Genomic DNA, 24,736 nt, shown 5'->3' on the forward strand with positions numbered 1-24,736 from the left:
CACACTTTTTTGCCAAAGCAATAAATGGATAAATACAAATCTCTTAGCATGTGCCAATTAAGAGGATGGAATTAACTAAGAGTATTTATGAATTGAAAATGTGAACTGTAAATCCTGTAGTGATGGCATTTACAACAGCCAATATCCAGCTAGGGGCTACCAAAAATTCAATTTGGGTAGCCAAAAAATGTAGCTGCTCTACAGCTAAGTGTACAAAAGGGATAATTCATATCACGTTATCTAAATGGTCCAGGCAAACTTTGTATTGTCACTTTGTTGGATTGGGAGTAAATCCATCACCGTTGATCCTTGACTTCCACAGGTTCTATCTATCCCTAGACAGCTGCACAGTTTTAGTACCATTTCTCACAATACTGCACTCAGCTCTCTGTTTCTTTGTAGGTTCCCCCCTCTCTCTCCTCTCTATGTCGACCTTACCTTATTTGGTCATTCACTTCAATTTTCCTCCACACAGTCACGGTCACTTCTCTTTATTTCCCTTCTACCACAATTCTTTCTTGTCACTATTTATACACTCTGTCTCCTTGGCTCTGTGCTAGCTCGTTGTCTTCCATGTCACATCCCAAGCACTCTTGTTTCAGCGTATGTTTGGGTTCTTGACACTGTTTTCCATGCTTCGCTGCATTTTTTCATGAGTCCAGTCCTGTATATATAAATGTGAGTCACGAGCCGTGAACCTTACCAACATTCAAACGCGTATAACTGTTCTTTCTCTCAGGCCATTAAAAGAATACACGTTCGTCCATTCACACAGTCTGTTCATTTGTACGTTGTGAAACGTTCATCCGACCTTTCATTCCCCTAATATGATTGTGTCTATAAATTACCACACACACAGAAACAGGTGGAAGCCTGATGAACACTGAACAATCCTTCTTTATTTCTTCATGTTTCAATATTTCTGTCAGGGTTTGATTTTTTTTTATTTTGTTGGAACTTAAAATGTTGGACACATTTAGAAAAGACGCATCTGCATAGAGTTGTCATCTTAAAGATCCATGAAGGTAGGCAGGAGGTCGGACGGGGGACGAAAGAGCGACTGTTTGGGAGGGCTCAGGGGGGTTATACTGGCACGTCACACCAACGAAAACAAAACAGCCAACAGCAGCACAAGGGAGGGAGGGTCGGAAGGCGCTGGGCAGGGGAGCTGTTTCCAATCGAGGGTTGGGTTTTTAAATGATTTCGGAAGGCAGGACCGATGGCTTTTACATTACACTACGCACACACAAACACACACTAAAAGAAACACACAAGTTGCATTTCCCGTCAAAGTTGAATAAGCGGAGCGGAAGTCCTGCTGTCTGTCCTCTTTAGTCCCGAGCCTTGACGCCGCCAAAATAATATTGCACTTCGTCCAGGTCGGCCTGCCTGTGGGTGGGGGGGCCAGAGGAACGGGGCCCCTGAGCCAGAAGAGGAGGGGCTACGAGGCCTGACGAGGCCCCGGAGCCGGGCGGTTGTCCTTTGCCGGACCATGCGCCGAGAATTCAAGTGGCAGAGTCAGGAAACAGAGGAAGCACTTGGGGCAAAGGAGCCGCTGGGCGCTTTGGGACGTCAAGAAGACGGCTTAAAGAGGACGCAAATCTCCTACCCCTTTCCCCCGGGACGCCAATGCGGCAGCCTGGTAGCTAAAGAGGACTGGACACACCGGCACGCCATCAACTTTGTCTGGAATTTTCTAGATAAACATGCAGGTCATCTTTTTGTGGTTATTTACAATAATTACACATTCTCTTCTCCAACGCGATCAGAACAACAACAACGACAACAACAAAGTCCTTCTTGCGACTCCTCCCACTAATACAAATGAATACTGACTTTGAGGGGGTGGAGCACAAAGATGTGGGCGGAGTGTTGGATCGATGGCGAACATCACATTGTCACGGCGACCGGACCAGGAGCAGTTTTGGTTTGGGGAATGCTTTCAGGAAGACAGAGTGCGTCGTCATCGTCGTTTGTACGAACATGGAGGACGCCGCTGCGCTAAATTGTCATGCTAACGGCTAACTTTAGGCCGGTCTTTGGAGCTGTCACACACCTTTTTGTTTGTTGTTGTCAGAGTGGGGAAAAAAAGCGAGCGTCATCGTCGTTGTTGTGCTTCCTGTCACTCCACCAGCACGAGGTGGGAAGGGCGAGGGCAGGGAAAGGTGGCACTATGGGAAATGTGAAAAGAAGCCGGCTGACGTGCTAACGTGCTAACAAAGACAGAGCCAATGAGCGGTAAAGTGCGCAACATGGCGGCAGGTCGGGATACGTAAAACATCACCATGCAAAACTCCACAACGCTTTGCATGCTTTTTTCGTTGATAATATTTCTATTTTTCACTTCATACATGTGTACCTTTGGAGGAGCAGCAACATGAAGGGTTGGCGGGAGGGGGGAGAGGTCTGGCAGGGTGTTGTCTGGGCACAGATTTCCGAATCCGTCATTTTTTTCCCAGTATACTCAAAATATTGAGGCTGCGTTTAAAGAATTGTTCACTTATTCTCAACTATAGCAAATGAAGTAGGTACTAAAATATCCAAAATTCTCTTTCTGGAGTAAGTAAGTCTGAAAACTGTCTTTGTGTCCCCATGCTTCCTTGTTCTATTTCCAGGTCACAAGATGAGGCTTTTTTATCAAGGGTACCCAGATCAGGGGTCTCAAATAATTCAGGCCGGGGGCTATTCACAGCGGTTCTGCGGTCCTCTACTTGACATTGAATTTATTTCCTATATTGTTAGCTTTTGTATATATTTTAAATCACTGATGGACCACTTTAGTTTTCTGCAAAATATAATTAAAAAGTTTATCACCCAGCCCAAGTCATGTCAAAAACCTCCAGACTGCATCCCCAGCAGCTTCTACATAAATTGAGTTTGAGGGCCCTGACCTACTACATTGTACCCCGGCTGAAAACACATCCAAAATAAGTGAATGGTTCCAAACACAGTATTCATGTTTTGAATCATTTTCTCATTCCTGGCTCCCAAATCGCTATGTACTTTACACACTTTATTGCAAGGGACCTGGATCCCCGCTTTGTAAAATGTCTACTTAAAATGTATTCATAATTCTCCGGGAGTCGTGAATGAACGATTGACTCCAAACATATAAACACGACTTATCCTTCCTTCGTGCCGCCATGTTTGCATTTGTCAAGGGACGATGATGGTGGGGCACAAGCGGCCGTCCAAGATGTCCCTGCACGTCACACTTGACTGAAGTCTGTAGTAGAGAAGCAACATGACTGGCCCACAGGTGGCCAGCGGTCGAATGAGAAACTTTGGTGCGCACGCAAGTCGGTTTTGGTTTCGGGAATGAAAAGAAACATGCTACAAACGTTTAGTTTTGTTTGCCACAATACGTAACACAGCTAACAGCGCTACGACTACACAAGACACAGTAACTGAAAAAGCCTCTGGCTCACACTTCCTGTTATCGTCTGAGCTGCCGTGCTCCCTGCTAACAATGCTAATGCTGACAAAAATTCAGAAAGGAGTGAGCAGTCATTTGCTGACCTTATTGCTTAAACGCCGAGTGCCTTTTGTGGCGTGACGCGGTTGGTTAGCCTTGCTAGCGGTGGCCTCAGTGTCTCAGAATCAAAACATTTAGACAAAGCTAAAAACGCAAAATGCAACACTTGTATGCTTTTGATTCCAAAACGTTAGCATTTTGACGGGACTATATAAACATATTATTCCCTTATAAAAGAAACTTAATTTTGTCAGAATGTTGCACAATAAGGCAAAGTAACCTTGATTTTCTCTTATTCTACTATCTTCCGACTACTGATTAAAGTAATCAGTTTCCTGCCCCAATTGTAGTGATATTTATCCCTCAAAACCATGTAAAACATGGGTGCAGCTAGCCTAAGGCTGGGAAAAAGTTAAGGCTTAGCTAAAATAAAGCTAGCATGCAGGGCAACTCTGTCGACAACTACAAGACGACAAAGATGTCAACAGGAAGTGAAGTCAACAAAAAGTGTTGGGAGGCAGTCATGTGTAGGGAGCATCGCGCGCCACACAACATGGCCGTAAGACTTAGAAGTCATGAGGCGGGTCCGGTCACACTTGTAATCTAAACTGCATAGATTGACCACCACGCCCCTGACTCCATTCCACCTGAGGCCCCTCCCCGCTACCCACCCTTTGCTTGGCATGTTGCTATGGAAACCTACCACCTTCAATTGACCCCCGTGGACCCCGCACTTTCGCCCTTTATTAAACAGCGTATTTTCACTCAATCGATTGCGTGAAAGAGGGCGGCGCATCAACCGAAATGAGTAACCGGTGAGGAATGTTTTTAGAATTAGGAAGGACCCACGTGACGCCTTGGCTGTGTCAGGAATCCTTCACTCATTGCCAAGTCCATCTTGGGATTTTCAAGGTGTAGCCCAAGATATTTCCTAAAATGCCTATACAAATAATTCCTTTGCTTATTTTCACTCACTACCATTGACACTTATATTCCTTAACGGAATTGTATCCCTTTTTGCAAATATCTATGAACCCCAAACAAAGGACTACTAGGACTACTTTTGTCTTAATAAAGCTCCTCAACTCACTTCAGCACCAAGATGCCAGCAGATGGCATTAAAGCAATACTGTTACATGGTACTCCTTTTGGCCTGAGTGTGAGTTTTCCCGTAAATATCTGGATAGGTACTGGAAAGGAAAAAAGTAGGAACGCTTAACAGCAACTGTGCAGGTTTTCACTGTGTATGGGGATAACAGGCTTGTTACACAGTGCAGGGTAGTAGCTAAGTCATAAAAGAGGGTTCTAGAGGGGAACATGGACGGATTCGGAACACAGCCATGGTGCATGTTTGTCACGGGCCATGTGAGAGGGGACGGAGGCATGGAGGCGGGTGGCGAAATATTTGAAGGGGATGGCACCAGCGGACTTTCCCCGCGTGACAATTCCCGTTGTTGCTGTCGCCATCACCGCCTTGTTCAAAAAAAGGAAAGTGACGCTCCAAAGAAGAAGAAAGCAAAGCAAAATGTGGGCGGCGTGCTAGCTGGTTTACGCGCTTTACATGGACAGCGTGGTGCATTTGAGGGTGTTGCTTTTGGTGGGAATTTGGGACCTCGGCCCACCCCAAGTGTGTCCCGTTTGCTGATTGGTTATCTTCTTGCATTTGTGGTTCAAGTTTTTGGGCTTTTTCTTCTCCGGCTCCCGTCAGTTTGCCGCAGGCGGTCGTTACGGCGACGGGCGTCGTCACGGCGGCGATGGCCGTCGTCACAACGACAGACGTCGTCACAGCGACGGGCGACCCGGAAGCTCAAAAGCCCAAAGTCCCACCGATGGTGGACGCCAGGACAACGCCAAGGATCACGCAGCAGATGATGATCATGATCTTTTTCTGTGGGAGGACACGCAAATGTGGATTAAGGTCAAGGGACAACTCACATCTCAGACCTCACCGATACCGAGCAAAAGAAATCTGACAGTGAAAGAGACATTTCCGGCTGAGTAAACATTTTGAAGTTTTTGTAGAATTAAATTTTTTTCCCACTAAAAACACAATCAAAATAGTCTTTTCTGTCAATATTTTCCAATGCTCTCACCTCCGCTCACTCGTTCAGCCCCAGCTGCCACTCATTCCCTAATTAGTCCTCCTCCTATTTAAACACGTCATTCTTGTTCACTCAAGGTCAGTCCGTCTGCAAACCTCAGCACATGCAAGGCAAGCACTTCTGACTCTGGCTCCAGTTTTGATCCCGACCTGGTTCCTGTATGGATCCCTGATCCAAGCTCTGTTTTTCTGTCTCGGCTACCCGTATCCTGTTTCTGTTTCCTGTATGGATCCTAGATCCAAGCTCCGTTTTTCTGTACCGGCTACCCATATCCTGTTTCTGTTTCCTGTATGGATCCTAGATCCAAGCTCCGTTTTTCTGTACCGGCTACCCGTATCCTGATTCTGTTTCCTGTATGGATCCCAGATCCAAGCTCCGTTCTCCTGTCCCGGCTAAAGGTATCCTGATTCTGTTTCCTGTATCGATCCTCGATCCAGCTCAGTTCTCCTATCTGGCTACCCGTATCCCGATTCTGTTTTGCTGTATGGATCCCTGATCCAAGCTCCGTTCTCCTGTCTCAACTACCCGTATCCTGATTATGTTTCCTGTATCGATCCTCGATCCAAGTTCCGTTCTTCTGTCCGGGCTACCCATATCCTGATTCTGTTTCCTGTATGGATCCCCGATCCAAGCTCCGCACTCCTGTTCCGGCTACCCGTATCCTGATTCTGTTTCCTGTATCGATCAGCGATCCAAGCTCCGTTCTCCTGTCCCGGCTGCCCGTATCCTGCCCGATTCTGTTTCCTGTATCGATCCCTGGCTTCCCGCTCGTCCCGGCTTCCCGACTTGTTCCGATCTCCAACCACGCCACGTTCGCGAGAGCTTCCCCAATCCTTTAAGAAAGGGTTGTGGGAAACGTTACGCATTTGGGTCCACTGCTTGTTTTGGTCGTGACATTTTCTCCCATCAAGTAAGAAGTCCACACTTTTATCTCATGAAAAAAAAAGGATCCTCTTCTAAGTACAAATACCTTGACCCTTACCTTACCTGTTTGTTTGCGTTTTTAGGCATGCTCACCAAATACACTGGTAATACAATTCTCGTTTATTGAGTGGACCTCATTTGAAAAACACACAAAAAAAAATATTTGAATATCTGAAGGCGTGTCTGGTCTTTAAGAGTCCCAGTACTTGGTTTTCATCTACCAGATGTTTTATCTGTGCGACAATTTTCTGCACCAAAATAACTGTTATCCTACAATATAGGAAAAGGCAGCAACACTGAGTCATAGTTAATGCCTAAAGTTTAGGTTGAAAGGTTTTTAAGTCAAGGAAATTTCTTTCTTTTAGTAAGTGGTCATTGGCTATAACGTGGCAGATTGATTGACTTGTTGACAAATTATCAACAAGTCAATCAATCTGTGTCAGATAGAAGGATCTTTGTTTGTTTACATTGTGTTTAATGATATTTAAATACTAAAGGGGTTTGTCAATCTTTGCTCATTGAGTGATTAATCAATAGTGTAATTACCCTGTTGGGTCTAATCCTGAGTGACTAGATCCCATACACTATGGACCCTGGGGTCCATTTTCCACATTGGAATATTGACACACTGAAATATGGAAAAAATACTGGGATGTCATAATTTCAGTGATGAAAACATAGGGATTAGACATCAATGTAGTAGTTTTGGCCGTGAGATTTGATTCGGTGTTGAGTAACAAAGTTTAAACTATGTTTGCTGTCTCAGTTAGGATTCTGATCTGATTTAGTAGCAGTTCTTGCATTGATTACGTTTGTCTTTTACCTTGCGGGCTTGGCTCTGGTACTTGACGGCCTTCTTGGTGTCTGACACGGCCCGCTCCACGTAGTCCACAGAGTGCTCAACGTTGTACTCGATTCTGTCGATCATCTCACCCTGGGAACCAGCACAGTCGCTGGTAAACTTTGCATTTTCCTAGGGGGTCAAATTCTACACGGGTGCAATTGTGATGCGCACCTGACTCTCCACCAGCATGGCCATGTCAACAAACATGTCGTGAAGCTCTCGAATGCTGTTCTCCAACTTGATGATCTCGGTGTGCCGGGTTTCAATCTCGTTCAGGGCCTGTTTGGTCATCTGGGAATCCATCTTGATCTGACATTGACAGGTTGCAAAAAGCTCATTCACAAGTCAGTCAAACGTCTGTGAACAGTTGTTGCCGTTGAGACATTGGCGGAAGGGGACTTGAACCAAATACGTGTTTGCGAAAAGTCGTAACAAGTCCAGAACAAATCAACGACAAGTTGGCGGTGTCTTTTGAGCCCAGACCACAACAAATCTTAAGCCTTTCAACCAGATTACCGGTTCCCTACGCCGGCAACCAATATACAAATCGGATTCCGTCTTTACCGTTCCACTTTTTGTGAGCGGAAGATAGTCTAAAAGATTCTGCCCATGAATCACTTTCAAAGAGGTTCCAATCTGGCTACTCTCTCTTGGCAAGCAGCGCCGTCTTGTGATTGTCTGTCAAAGGTGTCTCAGAATCCCTACCTTTTCCCCTCTAGACCCTCTTTCACGGCTTAGGCGCAAAAGCCAAGGCAGGAGATTTGATTTTTCTATTAATCATCTATCCATTATCTGCACCGCTTATCCTCAGCAGGGTCGCGGGGATGCTGGAGCGCATCCCAGCTATCTTCGGGCAGTGGGCAGGGGACATCCTGAACTGGTTGCCAGCCAGTCGCAGGGCACGCAGGGACAGACAACACTCGCTCATTCACATCTTGGGACAATTTGGACCAGCCAATTAATCTGATATGCATGTTTTTGGTAATGTGGGAGGAAACCCACGCAAGCACGGGGAGAACATGCAAACTCCACACAAGAAGGCTCGTAGCTGTATTTGAACCCATGACCTCAGAACTGTGCCGCACACGCGCTAACCACTGCGCCGCCGTGCTGTCCTTCTATTAATCAAATGTGGTGCAATGCTGTTATCAATGTATTATTCCCTGGTCAAATTAGGAGGTTTAACAGTTTTAGACAGTCTAGGGGTCGGAGAAAATTCAGCCGCAGCTAGAAAGAGTAACGCAGAATCAATGGGTAACTGCCATGGCTCAGATCACTTGTGTTATAGTGCTCGCTTTAATTGAAGGTTTTCGTGTGATGTCCAATTGTATTGTACTATTGTTTAATGACAATAAAGACGATTCATTCATTAATTCATTAATTCATAGTGTTACCCGGTGAGTTGAGGCCAGAGCAAATCCTAACTTGCAATGCTCCTATCAGTGATAGTGGACGCATGCCATAAACCCTAGTTGAAAATATGCTCCAAAGAATGCCCCGATTGTTTATGAAAGCCTGGTCGAAAAGAGTGCACACTTATCAGGTGAGTGGAGGGCAGAGATAGGCTCGAATAAACACAATGTGACCACTGGGGCTGGCCTTGTCGCATTGCCGGTGATAGTGCGCCATTCGCCGGCTAAAACGAGTCAGAGAGATCGCATTATTTGAACCCTAACCCCTACACCACATGCTTTTTCGTCTTAGTCTTTTACGTGCATCAGTGAACATTTGTTGTTGTGAATTCGCACGTAACGTTTAACTACAGCCAAACTAAAGCTTTGATCGCCATATCAATCACAATAATTTTGAGGTAAACGTACCAGTTGACAGCCAACTAATATGGCCACCACTACTTGGGTTGTCCAGATGTTGTCACGTGGTTGGGAACGGTCAACATCCCCCTTTGTTTGTCCCTCTCAATTGCATGGAAGTCAAATGAATAACTAAATGATAACTAAATGATTCACATCTCGTTGAACATAATCGAGCAAACATACAAATTGGTGACCAAAAGTGTGTTACACGTGGTTCTTGTAGAATCTAAATGAAAGTAATAATAACTCTGCCTGCTTTCTGTTCGGCCCCTGTTGTGAAATACAAAAACAAACCAAGGCGTTTGGAACCGGCAATGTGGAAAAAAGGATTTAGACCTGTCCCAGAGAAGTTCTTGACAATTCATGTAACCCTACTGACCTTTAAGAGCTGCTAAGATGAAGGGTGTGGGACAATGCCAAGTTTACCCTTCAAATTAGGAGCTCATACAACAGCTACAAAGGTCATGTGACAGAGGCCGTGTTCACTTGATGTGTCAGCGCACCCGCCAGACGGCGACCGTGTTGGCCAGCGGCCGTGTTGGCCGGTGGCCATTTTGGCTTGCTCAGGTGCGGTGCTTACATCATCTGTGAAGATGGCCAGCTTGCCACTCTCCAACATGTCTTCCAGCTCCTCGTTGGTGGTGGTTCTTCCGGCTACATGCACACACAAAAACACACACTAATGGATTAGCATATGCATATTAAGTTGCTTGTTGTTGTTATACGCGTATATGTGATGGGTGCCACGTACTGATCTCCAGCTGCCTCTGGATACGGTCCTTGCATCGGTCTCTGTATTTGGACTGCGTGGTGTTGTACTCAGTCATAACCTCCACAAACTTACGGGACAGCGTTGAGTGCTATGGAAAAAATAACACAACATAACCGTACTTTACAAGCGAACGTGAATTTACTAGAGTTGCTCGTCTGTGTTTGAAACGTAGGCCTTCAGTGATACTTTGCCAAAATAAGAAACATTTGATTCAGCTATGCATTGATTTCACGAGACATTGAACTTTTGACGGTGATCTGCAGACCATTCTACCTACCGAGGGAGTTTAGCGCGACCATCATTACTGCCGTGTACGTGCCCCCCAGCGCTAATACGAAGGAGGCAATGGACGTTCTCTACCGAACTGTGAGTGAACTGCAGCATGCTTACTCCGAGTGCATTTTTATTGCGGCGGGTGACTTTAACCAGGCCAATATGAAAACAGTTCTCCCGCATTTCCATCAGCATGTAAACTTTGCTACAAGAGGTAGGAACACATTAGACCTGGCCTACACAAACATCAAAGGTGCATATAAAGCAGCCCCCCGCCCCCATCTTGGCTCATCAGATCACCTTTCTATTATGCTAATTCCAGCATACAAGCCCCTGCTGACCAGAGAAAAACCTACAGTGAAGCAGGTGAGGGTGTGGTCTGAGGGGGCAATGGAGGCACTACAGGACTGCTTTGATTGCACTGATTGGGACATGTTTAAATCGGCTGCCACTTACAACAACAAAATAAATATAGATGAGTACGCCATTTCTGTGTCAGCCTACATCAGTAAATGCGCAGAAGACGTCAGCAATAACAAAACTATATGCACCCGTGCCAATCAGAAGCCCTGGATGACTGCTGAAATACGAAAACAACTAAAAGTACGGAACCTTGCCTTTAGATCTGGTGACAAGGAGGCGCTGTTATCAGCGAGGGCTAACCTGAACCGGGCTATCAGACTAGCAAAGCGAACGCACAGTCAAAAAATCCAGGAACGTTTCCTCAGCACAACCAACACCAGGGATATGTGGAAAGGCATTCAGGCCATCACCAGTTACAAGTCAACCACCGCCCCAGTGCAGAACACTAGCATGGACTTTCTGAATGAACTCAACAAATTCTTTGGAAGGTTCGAGGCACAAAACGGCACCCCTGCAGCGAAAGCGGTTCCAAATCAGGACGAAAGAGCACTCCACCTGGACTCATCTGACGTGAGGAAGACCCTGAGAAGGGTCAACACAAGGAAGGCTCCAGGCCCGGACAACATTCCGGGGCGGGTACTTAGGGAGTGCGCCGATCAGCTGGCTTGTGTACTAACAGACATTTTCAACACCTCGCTAGACCAAGCCAAAGTACCATCATGCTTCAAATTTGCCAACATCATCCCAGTGCCAAAGAAACCCCAGATCTTATCACTCAACGATTACCGGCTCCTATCATAATGAAGTGCTTTGAGAGACTGGTTAAAGAGCACATCACCTCCAGTCTCCCCTCCTCATTCGACCCCTTTCAGTTTGCCTACAGGACAAACCGCTCCACCAGGGATGCCATCTCCTCTGCGCTTCACCTGAGCCTGACACATCTAGAGGAGAAGAACACCCATGTGCGGATGCTGTTCCTGGACTTCAGTTCAGCATTCAACACCATCATCCCACAACATCTGGTAGACAAGATGAGACTCCTGGGTTTCAACACCCCCCTGCGGAACTGGCTGCTGGACTTCCTCTGTGACAGACCCCAATCAGTGCGGATAGGTCAGAACAGTTCAGATGTCATCTACCTCAGCACGGGCCCCCCCCAAGGCTGCGTCCTAAGCCCCTTGCTGTTCACCTTGATGACACACGACTGCGTCCCTAGGTCCGCCACAAACCACATCGTGAAGTATGCTGACGACACAACAGTGGTGGGCCTCATCAGGGATGACAACGACCTGGCCTACAGAGAGGAGGTGGAGCAGTTGGTGGGCTGGTGCAGGGACAACAGCCTGGTCCTGAATGTCGACAAAACTAAAGAGATCATTGTCGACTTTAGGAAAAACCAGCCCAACCATGCCCCACTTTGCATCAACAACAAGGCTGTGGAGGTTGTCAGCAGTATCAAGTTCCTAGGGGTGCACATTACAAACAAACTCACCTGGTCCGTAAACACTGCATCACTGGTGAAGAGGGCACAGCAGCGCCTGTACTTCCTGCGGAGGATGAGGAGAGCCCACCTGCCCCCACCCTCCCTCATTACATTCTACAGGGGCACCATAGAGAGTATCCTGACCAGCTGTATCTCTGTGTGGTGTGGAGGCTGCAGCACTACCGACTGGGGTAGTGTGAGGAGGGTAACGAGGACAGCAGAGAAAATAATCGGGACTACACTTCCCTCCATTCAGGACATTGGCCAGAAGCACTGCCTATCCCATGCAAAAAACATTACCGGGGACCCCTCTCACCCCCATCATGGACTGTTCACTCTGCTAGCCTCTGGGAAGAGGTACTGCAGTGTGCGGTGCAGGACCACCAGGCTCCGCAATAGTCTAGTCCCCCTGGCCATTAGACTGTTAAATGGTCAATCTAACATATAGTTAACTTAAATCTAAACGGCTGCTAATCTGACTTCTGCACTACTGGCAGGTTTTTTTATAGCTTGCCACTCCTTGCACATTGCTCTCTGCACTATTGTAATTACAGCGTTATTGTTACAGTGTTAATGTTACTGTGTACCTGACTTGTTAACCTGACTGCCCATATTGCACATCTGGTTAGCTACTCTTCTTGCACTATCGGCACTATGGTAAAATACTACACGTAGCCAAAATACAATACAACATTATTTATATCTGTACATTCAAGGAAACTGTGGGGGTCAGATGCATCGACATTTCGTTCTGTATACACGTGTACTAGAATGACAATAAAGTAGATCTGAATCTGAATCTGAATCTGAATTTGTTTAGTTTGGATTCTAAAAGGATTGGTTTGACCTTGCTTCCAATTTGGAATGAAAATACCATCGTTGATGGTTCTCAGGCTTATGCTTGTTAAATCAGGGGACACGAACCGACAAAGACTTACCTGCGTCTTGCGAATCCTAAGATCCGCCGAGGATCTGTTGAGACCTTCTTCCTGCTCGATGCTCTGCTCGATTGCTGCGGACAAACGTGCACCATTTCCTTAATTATGAAAACTCAAAGGATCCCTCGCGTCCTTGATAGAGAGTACCTTTTAATTTTGAACGAACTTTATTGGCGGTCTTCTTGATATCGGCTGTCAGATCCTCCAACTCTTGTTTGGTCTCTGCAAGTCACATGACAACCACCTGTTGGTCACTTCCTGTTGGAACTCCTATGTATCTATAGCAACATGCTAGTGTCTGTGTGTGTATACAAAGATATTACTGTAGGTTGCCACAGCCACCCTTTTTCCCACCATGCAGTGCCTCAACGTTTGTTGGACGGTGTTCAAAGATCATGTTAGAGAAAGGGCGAAGATCGGCCAGACAAACTTACATGCAGAAGGCACGGACGACTGGCGATGTCAGGATGCAACATGCAAACACAAATATGGCTAATGGGAAGCAGGGAACGTTTTGAGAAACAAGGAGTCGTGGGAGGGAAAAAAAATCATCACTGATCACATGCAAACATCAAAGATGATGTTGATTAGTTCAGTTGAAATTGATTCACAGCAACAATATCAATAATAAAGGATGAGTCAATTTAATATGCATTTTAATAAAGTTATGAGGCCTTATTAAATTCACAATACAAGTTCACTCAATATGAGTGTAATGCATTGTTGCAATGTTGTAGTGCTGTAGATAATAAATAAAAATTCCCTTCAATGTGACAAATCTTTTTTTTTATGTCCACTTAACATGTGCCACACAGCCATCTGTGCTGTGTTTAGAGAGCAGAGTGCAAGTAGGCTGCAACTCTTAAAGGCTTCGGGAGACATTTTTGGAGTGGCCCTTGGCCAGCCCACACACGTGTCAATTACTACATAAGAAACTAAAAAGTGCAAAGAGGATAATGTCAAGCAGCGGCACCGTAACATTGCTGTGTGTTGCAGGGTCGGCCATGACCGCCAAGCTAACAAGGATCAGCGTTTGCTTACTTTCGTCAGGGTTGGGCGCAGCCAAGATGGCGCTGTGCTGCTTCTTCACCTGCTCCACGTCCTCGGACAACTTCTCAATGCAGCCGCGTATCTCCTCCACCTGTATGCCCCAACACACAAATGCTTCATTTTATAGCACACCAACATGGTTGGCACCAGAGCATTTCTGTTTTTTATGCTTCAGCGGCATGTTGGCAAGGTTAAAGTTTATGTGAGTGTGTGTACACATGTTTGTGGCTTTGTTGTTTATCATGCGTTGAGACTGGGTCGAAACATGTTGTCCTGGAAAGAGCCAACAGGCTGCTCTTGCCCAACACACACCACAGGATTTGGTGCCCTTTCAACCCACATATTTGTGTTGAGTTATTCTATTGTACCAACTCTTGTGGATTCTGAGGTCCTCAGGCAATAGTCACCGCAATAACCAGAGTAAAGACCAAATGACACTAGCCCTAAGCCTAATGATACAATTCTCCAGAGCAGTGGTTCTCAATTGATCTGACTTTAGGACCCACCATCCTAGTGTAAATACAAGCCACATCCCAAATGAAGAAAATAATGCCACTTCTGAAATGTATTGAATGAATTAATCATGCATTTTAAACCAGATGTTATAGAATATATTCACGTTTTTCGTCAAAATTACTAGCAAAACGATTTGTGGCAATAATATTTCCTTTAATGCTCAAAAGATGCATTTTTGATTATATCCCTATTAATTCAATATCTTCTGACATTTGAACAGACTCAACATGCAAAAATATGAAAAGAAAGACTGCAAATTCTGCAATATATATATTTCGAAACAACTTAGAGAGCAAAGAAATCTCACCCACTGAATTCAAACAATAAAAACTGCCAAATGGGTGGAAAAATTCTTCTGTAGCAGTTATTATACACAGACCACAAATGCATTTCAAACAAGGGCCATAAAGTTATTCAGGTTCAGGAAATAAACTTTTCTTTTAAGTAGCTTATAAACAGGTTAATACAAAAAAAAAAAATCTGCTTTGAAGAGAAATACGCAGTACTCATTCCCACATTAGCAGTAACACTAACCTGAACTTGGAGGAATTAATGGTGAATTAGGCTTATTATTTATTATTATCACCATATACTGTTTAGAAATTTTCTTGACCCTCAGATACTTTTTCCCCCTAGCATTATTTTGTCTGAGGCAAAGGCCAACGACCCACTGAAAAACAAGTCAGCGATCCAATTTTGGGTCCTGACCCACAAGTTGAGAAACACTGCCCTTTTCTACTCCACAAACCGGTTTAAAGTCTGACAATATTCTCGCAGCCCGGCTCAATAATACCATTAGCAATAATAAATATAACAACAACAATTATAATAATAATAATTAATGCTAATAAGCCTAAATCCACGGTGTAATCACCAGACCATTAGGAAACTAGATGACATCGGAAAAGACGTTACATTTTATCTCATCGTCACATTGGCGACATGTTGGGTGAAACCTTTCCTATACTACTCCATTACAGTGTTGATGAGATAAGTGTAACGCCTTTTCCTACGGTATTTAACGGTCTATTGATTAGGATATGTCAGAGCCAGAACAGGAAACAGGACCCACTCGCGTAACGTTACTCGCACACTCGATCCGGAGATCGTTGGTCGCGGGGGGTAGGTTGCTCATCCGTGGAAGTGGGACTTCCGTGGCGAGCGATGACGGTGTCGATAAAGAGTTGAAATCGGGAGAAAAACAACAGCCAAAACACAGGAAAGACGGAGTTTCGCAGACGGACCGACAAAAGGCGACTGTCAGGACAGCGTTTAAATACTGACTGGAAGCCAATCTGTCAACGAGCTCCAGCTGGCGCCCACGGGCAGGGCCAATTGGGCGCCATGGCAACCGTGACAGAAGCTGGCGCCACACGGCGGGGGCCAATTGGGCGCCATGGCACCCGTGACAGGATATGGCACTCTCACAGCCGTGATCCGGGTCTGATTCCCGTTGCATCCATTGCTGAGCAAATGTGGTCAGCAGCATTCGTCGAGACCTCCTGTGTAATAGCCCCCAAACTTTGAGTTTTATTTTGGGTGAAAAAAAAGATAATACAGGTTGTTTATTTCGGTTGCTTTTTTATGTGTTTGTCTTGCTGTCAGTCACCCCTCTTGAGGGATATGACCAGGGTAGATAGATCGATTTTAAAATCCAGGAGGTAAACAATGACTTCCAATCACAAGGCATGAAAAGCATAGTTTACGAGCAAATGTTATGGTTGAGAGAGCCGTCCACGCACCACACGTGAGTGTGATTGTGTTGCCTTAGACAGCGCGTCAATGATTGTTTTTTTAAGTGAGATAACATTAAAAAGGATGTTTCTGCATATGTTCACTGATTGATAAATGGAAGTCAGCACATACACCAGCAGTGAGTGGTTTTCTTTGGAATTGGCGCCTGGCTTTGGCGACAGCCAGCGGACATATCTAAAACTGCAGGTCATTGCTTTACGTTATACGGCTCATTTTTTTCCCGTGCTTCTCTCTGCATGGTCTTGTGGGCTGGAGTAAATCCTTTGGCGGCCTGATCCAGGCTGCAGGCTGTATATTTGACGCCCTATCGTAGCGAGAACTAATTCCACACCTGTTTTGATTTGTTATAAATGCATTTATTAAGAAATTCCTACTAGTGTTAGTGTTTGATTGTGTTTACCTGCGCATTATGTTTTTACGCTTTGTATTAGTGTGCGTGCACACAGGTGCGTCTGTGTGTCGTGTCTGTGTGAGAACGTGTGCCTGTTTTCTGTGCATGCTTGGGTTGTGCACGTGCACTTGTGCTTAGTGTATTCGCAATGTATACTTCAGTGTATATGCGTGCTTGTAAACGATGTGCATTTTTTTTATGCGTGTGTTTGTGAGGCACATTTCACCTGCTCAAAGAACTCGTCCATGAAGTGGTCTCGGTCCACCTGTACCACTTCCTCGTCATCGTCACTGTCTTTAGCCTGGAGAACAAATGCACAATGTCACATAAAGTCACACAATGGTACATAATGGTACATAACGCTACACATCATCACACAAAATCTCCTGTCACACAATGTTAGCGAACACGCAACCATACATGCCTTGCCGAATGACGGCAGGTGACTTCACCGCAGAGCACCCGTTCGACAACACAAAACGTTCCCCAATGTTTGCAAACATGAACTGTCATATTACTTCGCAATTACATAGCACACAGGACAAGGTCACGTGACTTGAAACAGGATCACATAAGGCTTAGTAAGCGTAGGCAAGTGTTAAGTGTGATTTGTCTACAGTTGTGTGCACTGATAGACCCTGGGTAGTGTTATTTTCTGCATACTAGAGTCACGGGGGCGCTGGAGCCCGTCCCAGCCTTCTTCAAGCAGTAGGCAGGAGACACCTTGAATTGGTCACTAGCCAACTGCAGGGCACAAGGACACATACAACCAATCAAATGCTCACTCATACCTAGGGACAATTTGGACCTGCCAATCACCCTGCTGTGCATGTTTTCGTAATGTGGGAGGAGTGCTCGAAGGAAAAAGGCACAGGGAGAACATGCAAACCCCACACAGGGAGGTGGGTAGCAGGAGTTGAACCAGCTACCTCCGAACTGTGGGGAAGAAGTGTTAACCATTCATCCGCTGTGCTGCCTATTATTATCAAGTTTGGGAGGGTTACTTTAAAAATGTAATCGGATATTTACAAGTTACCTGTTGAAAAATGTACTAAGTAGCATAATCCAAATACCTTAATAATGCAGTAATTTAACTTGATTACTTTCAATTACTTTTGTATTACTCTGACACCAAACGTGCTAATAAAATACAAAAAATTTAAATACAATTAATAGATTTCATTTGGGATAAATGCACCGTGTAACCTTGAAAAAGAATCAAAGGAAACGAAACTTACTTACAGAGGTAAGCCCAAGCTCAAGTCTGACCAGAATTTTGGCCTGGTTTGGGCCTAAAATGTTAATCGTTATGTTCAGCTTTGGCTGGGCTTCACTTTTACAGCCTTTTTTAAAAAAATTATCCACCCGTCATTGTTCTTGCTGCCTCTCCCTCTCTCTCTCTCTCTCTCTCTCTCTCTCTCTCTCTCTCTCTCTCTCTCTCTCTCTCTCTCTCTCTCTCTCTCTCTCTCTCTCTCTCTCTCTTAAATTAGATTCCTAAGGACATACAGCTACTCTATTTTCTGACCAATTTTTAACTTGTCATAATGACGGAGGGCCTTAAAATTTACCCATCAACTCTTAAAAAAAAATCTGTAAATAATGGAAAATTGTTGGTTAATTACCTTTTCAGACACAGAAATGGAAAAGATGTAAATGCATATACAGTCTTGTTTAACTAAGATTTCGTTACAAAAGACAGGCTTTAATTTGTTATCATAAATTGCCTCTCCACTTTCCAAGTCCACACTATGAAATATAATATTTTGGATTTGTTTTTGGGGTCGGTCTTACAAAACAATTTAATTGGTCTGACCCAGGCTGGGTCAGGCTTTAATACCTTTGGATCTTGGTTGAGCCAGGCAGGTTTTTAAGTGTCAGTGATTGAAATTATGATAGACAAATTATTTATATGTGTATGATATATTTATAAATACAATTGTGATCCTGCAAAATAATCTTTATTTTTACTAAATGTACCTTTTTGTGTTATTGTTACATAACGTTGTTAAATGTATTTCCCAAGCCTAATCATCATAAATTATTTTTTTTATACTTATTATACATCCTATTAGCTAACAGGTTACTGGGGGCGGCAGTAGCTCAGGAGGTAGGGCGCTCGTCTTGGGATCAAGGGATCCCAGTTCGAATCCCGGCTCGTCCGTGTTACATGTCGAAGTGTCCTTGGGTAAGACACTGAACCCCTAATACCCCCAATAAGCATCTTACATGGCTGCAAGGCCGCTTTTGGGAAATGTGGAGTAAAGCGCTTTGGGAAGTCATTGACTTGGAAAGCGCTATATTTATATTTTATATATATATTTTATATATTTTATATTATATTATTATATTATATATTATTTTATATATATTTTACCAGCTCAGTAGCCTAGATGGTAAGGCGCCCGCTTTGAGACTGGGAGGTTCGGGTTCGCGCCCCGGCCGAGTCATTCCTAAGACTTAAAAAGTGGTCGGCGGCGCCCTCTCTTGGCTGCGGCTGCATCGGGTCAGGTGCAATCGACATTTCGTTCTGTGTACATTGTTACACAGAATGACAATACAAGGAAATTATTATTATATTATTATTATTATGAATGCAGATCATTTCATTTCATTGCTGCACGGTTAGCCCTTGAGCGGAATTGTCTGTGTTTTGGGCTATTTTTTTTTTGTTTACAGCAACTATAAAACACAAAAACCTGCATGTCAGATTAATTGGTCAGTCTAAATTGTCCCTAGGTACGAGTGAGCGAGTGAGTTCTCTGTCTCTGTGTCCCTGCGACTGGCTGGCAACTAGTCCAGGGGTTCCCCTGCCCATTACAGCCGAAGGCGGCTGGGATGCGCTCCAGCACCCCTGCGACCCTGCTGAGGATAAGCGGTGCAGAAAATGTATATATATATATATATATATATATATATATATATATATATATATATATATATATATACTTATATGTATATATATATCAACCTCCATGGCTCCGTGCCCTTACAAACTGTCCCATTTTCCCTTACAAAATACAAAATAATCTTACACCATATTTTTTTCCAAACGTGTTTATTTATATAGTTTAACATGTTATATTGTACATGTGTTTTGTTATATCATATATATTGTTAATTAACATTTGTTGTGAGATACTGAGTTGCTTGACATGAATGAGGTTTATTATAAAAAAGTTCAAAAATTAAGTAGCTTGGACGTTCATTGTAGAAAGAAAAAATACATGCAAATATATTTAAGTAGAATATTACGTTTTCTCATTCAAATTATGAATTCATTTTCTGCATTAAATTATTGTTGTGATATACTGATTAAAGGGGTAACCACGATGAGTTTAATGAGTTGAACCGAAAAAGACGATTCTCTAAAAAGAGACGGGCTGCCTTTTGCAACACGACTACCACGGAATAATGCATGATGGAAAATCGGCAGGCAGCAGACGCATGCGCACAGTAGCATCAAACCGCTCGCTTCGTTTACAACGAAAAAAACGATACCGAGATAGAGGCTTACGCTGCGAACTCCTTTGACTTGATTGATTTGCCGTTTCGTGATAGTCGGTGTATACTGGATGGTACCCATAATTGACAAATTTGCGTTTTTCCGTACAGATTTTCTAGTTTGTCATACACGTCTTAAAATGCATAATGTACTTTTTACGGCAAAAACGTACAGGTTGACAGTTATGTATATATGTATGTATATATATATATATATATATATATAAATATATATATATATATATATTAATATGAAAATAAAAACCTTTTTTTTCTACATAGTCCGTCTTGTTGCGAAAAAATAAGTGCTGCATTGTGTCTGTAAGGTTTATTATCACCTCTAATGAGGGAATTGCAATCATTAATAAGGAGAGTGACTGGCTGAGGTTGACATGAATGAGAATAACCTCCTGTAAACCAAAGGGAACCTCCCTAGCAGTAACCACAAAAGCAACAGTACTGATATTTAGCACTAAATCACCAAAATGAGCATTAGCTCAATGGTTACGCCCATGCCAACTCCCCCAGACAGCCATAGACTGTCCACCCACCGGGGTCTTTCAAAGTTCTATGGGAAACAGTATATTACAATTGGGAATTACGTTTCTAAAAAAACTAAGTGGGACACCTAAAGTGTTTGGATCATAGACTCCCCCTGTTAATTAATCATTTTTGAGGAGTTGTAAACTGCTGTGTAAACTGTTGAAAGACATGTCTAGCGCATTTTGCCAATAGCTGTTAAGATACAATATGTGTATATTATTATTATTATTGGTTAAATGTAGAATTTCTACAAGAAAATGCACATGACCCAATATCTCACCCCTTTTTTACACATATGGCCACAAAATATTAGTGCATACTACAGCTTTCTCTTATTGACCTGCATAAAACTATCTTTGCCTAATCACAATGGGCATCCTCCAAGCTGCACCTCCTAAGACAAACATGGCCGACACGCCTGGCTCAGCTGATAAGCGCGCACACGAACACGCGCATGCGCGCACGCAATGACGTGACGTGCGGATCTAGAATACCTTTCACAATAAAAGCACCTGGAAGTTGATGGGCGCAATGACAGTTACCATGGTAACAGGGCAAACTTCCTGTATGCACACCTTTATGTAAGGCACGCGAAAGCACCCACACACACACACACACACACACACACACACACACAAACAAACACACACACACACACACACACACACACACACACACACACACACTCACACACACGCACACGCACAGGGAGAGCAATGCAAATGTGATCTAGTGTATACTGTAAGATGTGAACTGAGTGGGGGAGGGGAAGGATTGGTGGGTGTAGTGAGAGGATGGGATGGCCGGACGCATAGATGGAGTCATCTGAATTTACAGGAAGGGTTGGGGGACATAGGGGAGGGGGCTGGTTCTGCTTCAATATGTCCTCTACTCTCACATAACCAAAGCTTTTCCACTTTTTCAGCCTACCCAAAAAATGGCCGGTGCCAAAGTTGCATATATACTGCACAAGTGTGCAATCGTCCAATGCCTGCAGATTCGGAGAGAGAGAGAGAGAGAGAGAGAGAGAGAGAGAAAGACAGAGAGAGCGAGAGAGAGAAAGAGAGAGAGAGAGAGAGAGAGAGAGACAGAGAAAGAAAGAGAGAGAGAAAGAGAGAGAGAGACAGAAAAAGAGAGAGAGACAGAGAAAGACAGAGAGACAGAGAGAGAGAGAGTGTGTTCTCGCACATGTCTGACCTGCAGTTTCATTAGCTAGCAGCTTCCTGGTTTTGCCGACTGCGTACCTATAATAATAATAATAATAGATTGTACTTTGAAGCACCTTTCAGGACACCCAAGGTCGCTGTAGATATATTAGGACACAACAATAAAGCAAGAGTAAAACAAGAGTAAAACAACCAAGTAATAAATAGCAAATAAAACACATTAGAGTTAAAAGGGGGCGGTATGTGAGGCAGATGGTAAAGAAAATGCAAGTCTGAAGAGGTGAGTTTTGAGACCGAATTTGAAGGTGGACAGGGTTGCAGAATTTCAGAGGTCGGGCGGCAATGAGTTCCAGAGCTGTGGGGCAGAGCGGCTGAAAGCTCTGCTCCCCATGGAGCTGAGGCGGGCAGCGGGTATAGTGAGATGGATGGAGGAAGATGGTCTCAGGGTGTGGGATGGCGTGGCAATGTGAAAGAGGTCGGAGAGGTAGTGAGCGGCAAGGTTATAAATGGCCATGTAGTTGTAGAGCAGGATTTTGTTATAGATTCTATGGTAGATTGGGAGCCAGTGGAGTTGCTGAAACACTGGGATTATGTGATGGTGAGAGGGGTTTTACTTGAACATACATGCATTGCATACTTATAGCAGACGATGATTTTCCAAAATATTGCTAATTCCATCAATAAATTACTTTTTGAGGGGGGATGCGAAACAAAAGACACGAGCGAGGCAGTTGAGAAGGTGCTCACCACGTCTGAACTTTAGATTAAATGAGAAAGGAAGCACCTTGCACGTAACTTTCATCCATTTTCTGCCTTTGAGCCTAGTGTTTGAAGCATGTTTTTTCTGCTCGACCTTGGTTCCAAAACAATTTTTTTTTGCTTCTGTCATGTCATCAAAAGGTACGGCTGCTTTCAACCACTATAAGGTGGATGCTTACATTGGTTACATTTTATGGAATTCTTCTCATGTAGAATGTTTCATAGACATTTTATATTCTAAGAAATAAAATTGCAATTATATCTTCATTCAATGCGTTTATCAGATGAAAGTGTAATATTTTCATGCTGTTCAAAGTTCATGGTTCATATCCTCTTGTGTTGTCGGGGCACCACTAATTCTGTTTTCTGCTGACAATTCCTGGCCTGAGTTTGGGTGGTGTTAATGTTGGCATCTGTCCGTTCCTAGATTTTGTCAGCCTTGTTCTTCTACCGTCTTCTTGTTCTTCTGACCATACCACTGCAGTTTTCTTCTGCACACAGTTGCCAACAGTTCTTTGTGGCATCCAATGTGCACTCTGTTGGTGTTGCGCACTGTTTCATTTGTCACGTGGGATTTGTAGCTGATGCCCTAAACTTTCCTGTAGCATCACATCTCTGTGGCCTGGATTTTCATTTCAGCTTTCCATAACATGACTCGCAAGCGTAGAGGAAGATGAAAGTAAACTGAGCTTGCATGAGTCTGATTTTTTTATTTCACTGCAATGTCTTTGTTTCTCCAGATGGGATTGAGTCTGGCAAGTGCGGCCTTGGTTTGAGCTACTATGGCCATGATTGCTGGCCTGGACCCCTCTTCTGATATAACAGCCCCAACATACTTACATTTGGTGAAAGGTTCAAGCGCTTTGCGGTTGATGATGATGTTTGTGGTAATACCTTGGGGGAATGTTGGTCATTACTATTTCTTCTGAGCTAATTTTCCATCCCATACTGGGCTAATGCTTTGTCCAGGCCACTGACCAGATCTCTAAGCTCCTTTTTTTCCCTTGCCAATTCGCAATGCCATCAACAAAATAGATAGTTAGTGACGTTATGTCCCTCAATGCTGACTGTACCTACCACAAAATATTGTGACCAAATACTTTGCTGAGTGACCATCTAATCAAACCCCCCCCCCAAAAAAACTGAGTAATGTAAATAGGGTCACATCTTTTGCAGCTGGAAAATATTTATAAAAATGTATGTTGAACAAATATAGTCTTGTGGCGAAGCAGCTTGTCCAATGATATGGGTCAGCCAAATTCAGAGTAATGTGATCAATCTTTCTTAGTCTTAGTTAAAAGCTTAGGTGCAGCATTTTGTACCAGCTTTAGGCTTTTGATGCTAAACTTCGGGAGTAGATGTACATTTAAAACAAATCACTTGATATGTTTTTATATGGGAAAAATGATTTAGTAGTTAGTAGTTTTTTGGGAACGATAATCTGTTTTTGTTTGAGGGGTTTGCATGTCAGTACTGGAATTACAGGGCTGATGAAATTACCCTTGAACCAAGAAACCCACTGAACCAAGAGACATGAATTGCTTTATAGTGAGTCTGTACATCTGCCCTCCAGCCCCTTTGTCCAGATTCTCTGGATCTTTTAGGAGCCAATGGGTTCAGGGAAAAATGGGATGGGTGGCAACCAAAGACCTTGGCCATCCAATGCTGGCCCCCGGGATGAGAAAGGTCACCTTTCTGGCTCTGCCAAATGAATGTTTCGCAAAGAGTTGACACTGTGTTGTGCTGTTCTCCACTCCCAGCGTGAGCCTCACGTTTGGATGGAGTTATATGATACACATCGCTCTCCAGATAAAGGGTTTCAAGCGTCTTGGGACTGAAATACAGTCTCTTACTCAAATGGCTAAAATTCATTTTCTCAGATGGGTGTCCAGGCTCTTCTTGGAAGTGGGATGAGGACCAAAGGAATCTGGGAGCAGCTCATAGAGCCGCCACCCTGAGGTTGTGCGGGTATTTGGGAGGGGCATCCTTGGATCTCTTTCTGGTGAGGTACTCCTGAGATGTTCAAAAAGTGGCAGCTCGAGATAAACTGGGATTTGTCTACTGCTT

General features: G+C 44.0%; 1 protein-coding gene across 1 annotated transcript in view; it reads right to left on the reverse strand.

Moving 5' to 3' along the window:
* Positions 1–879: 879 nt before the first annotated feature.
* stx1b (syntaxin 1B) overlaps positions 880–24,736 on the reverse strand; it is a 29,210-nt gene continuing 5,353 nt past the window's right edge. Inside the window, exons 2-10 of the mRNA XM_088341284.1 lie at positions 16,927–17,001; positions 14,030–14,129; positions 13,136–13,210; positions 12,989–13,062; positions 9,911–10,019; positions 9,740–9,813; positions 7,517–7,654; positions 7,325–7,435; positions 880–5,363 (exon numbers count right to left, since the gene is read on the reverse strand). Of these exons, the coding sequence (XP_088197410.1) occupies positions 5,283–5,363; positions 7,325–7,435; positions 7,517–7,654; positions 9,740–9,813; positions 9,911–10,019; positions 12,989–13,062; positions 13,136–13,210; positions 14,030–14,129; positions 16,927–17,001 (837 nt within the window). The 3' untranslated portion in view covers positions 880–5,282. The remainder of the gene's footprint in view (positions 5,364–7,324; positions 7,436–7,516; positions 7,655–9,739; positions 9,814–9,910; positions 10,020–12,988; positions 13,063–13,135; positions 13,211–14,029; positions 14,130–16,926; positions 17,002–24,736) is intronic.

This window comes from Urocampus carinirostris, chromosome 1 (genome assembly GCF_059441175.1).
Source record: "Urocampus carinirostris isolate Australia breed hairy pipefish chromosome 1, RoL_Ucar_1.0, whole genome shotgun sequence".
In the NCBI taxonomy this organism is placed as follows: domain Eukaryota; kingdom Metazoa; phylum Chordata; class Actinopteri; order Syngnathiformes; family Syngnathidae; genus Urocampus; species Urocampus carinirostris.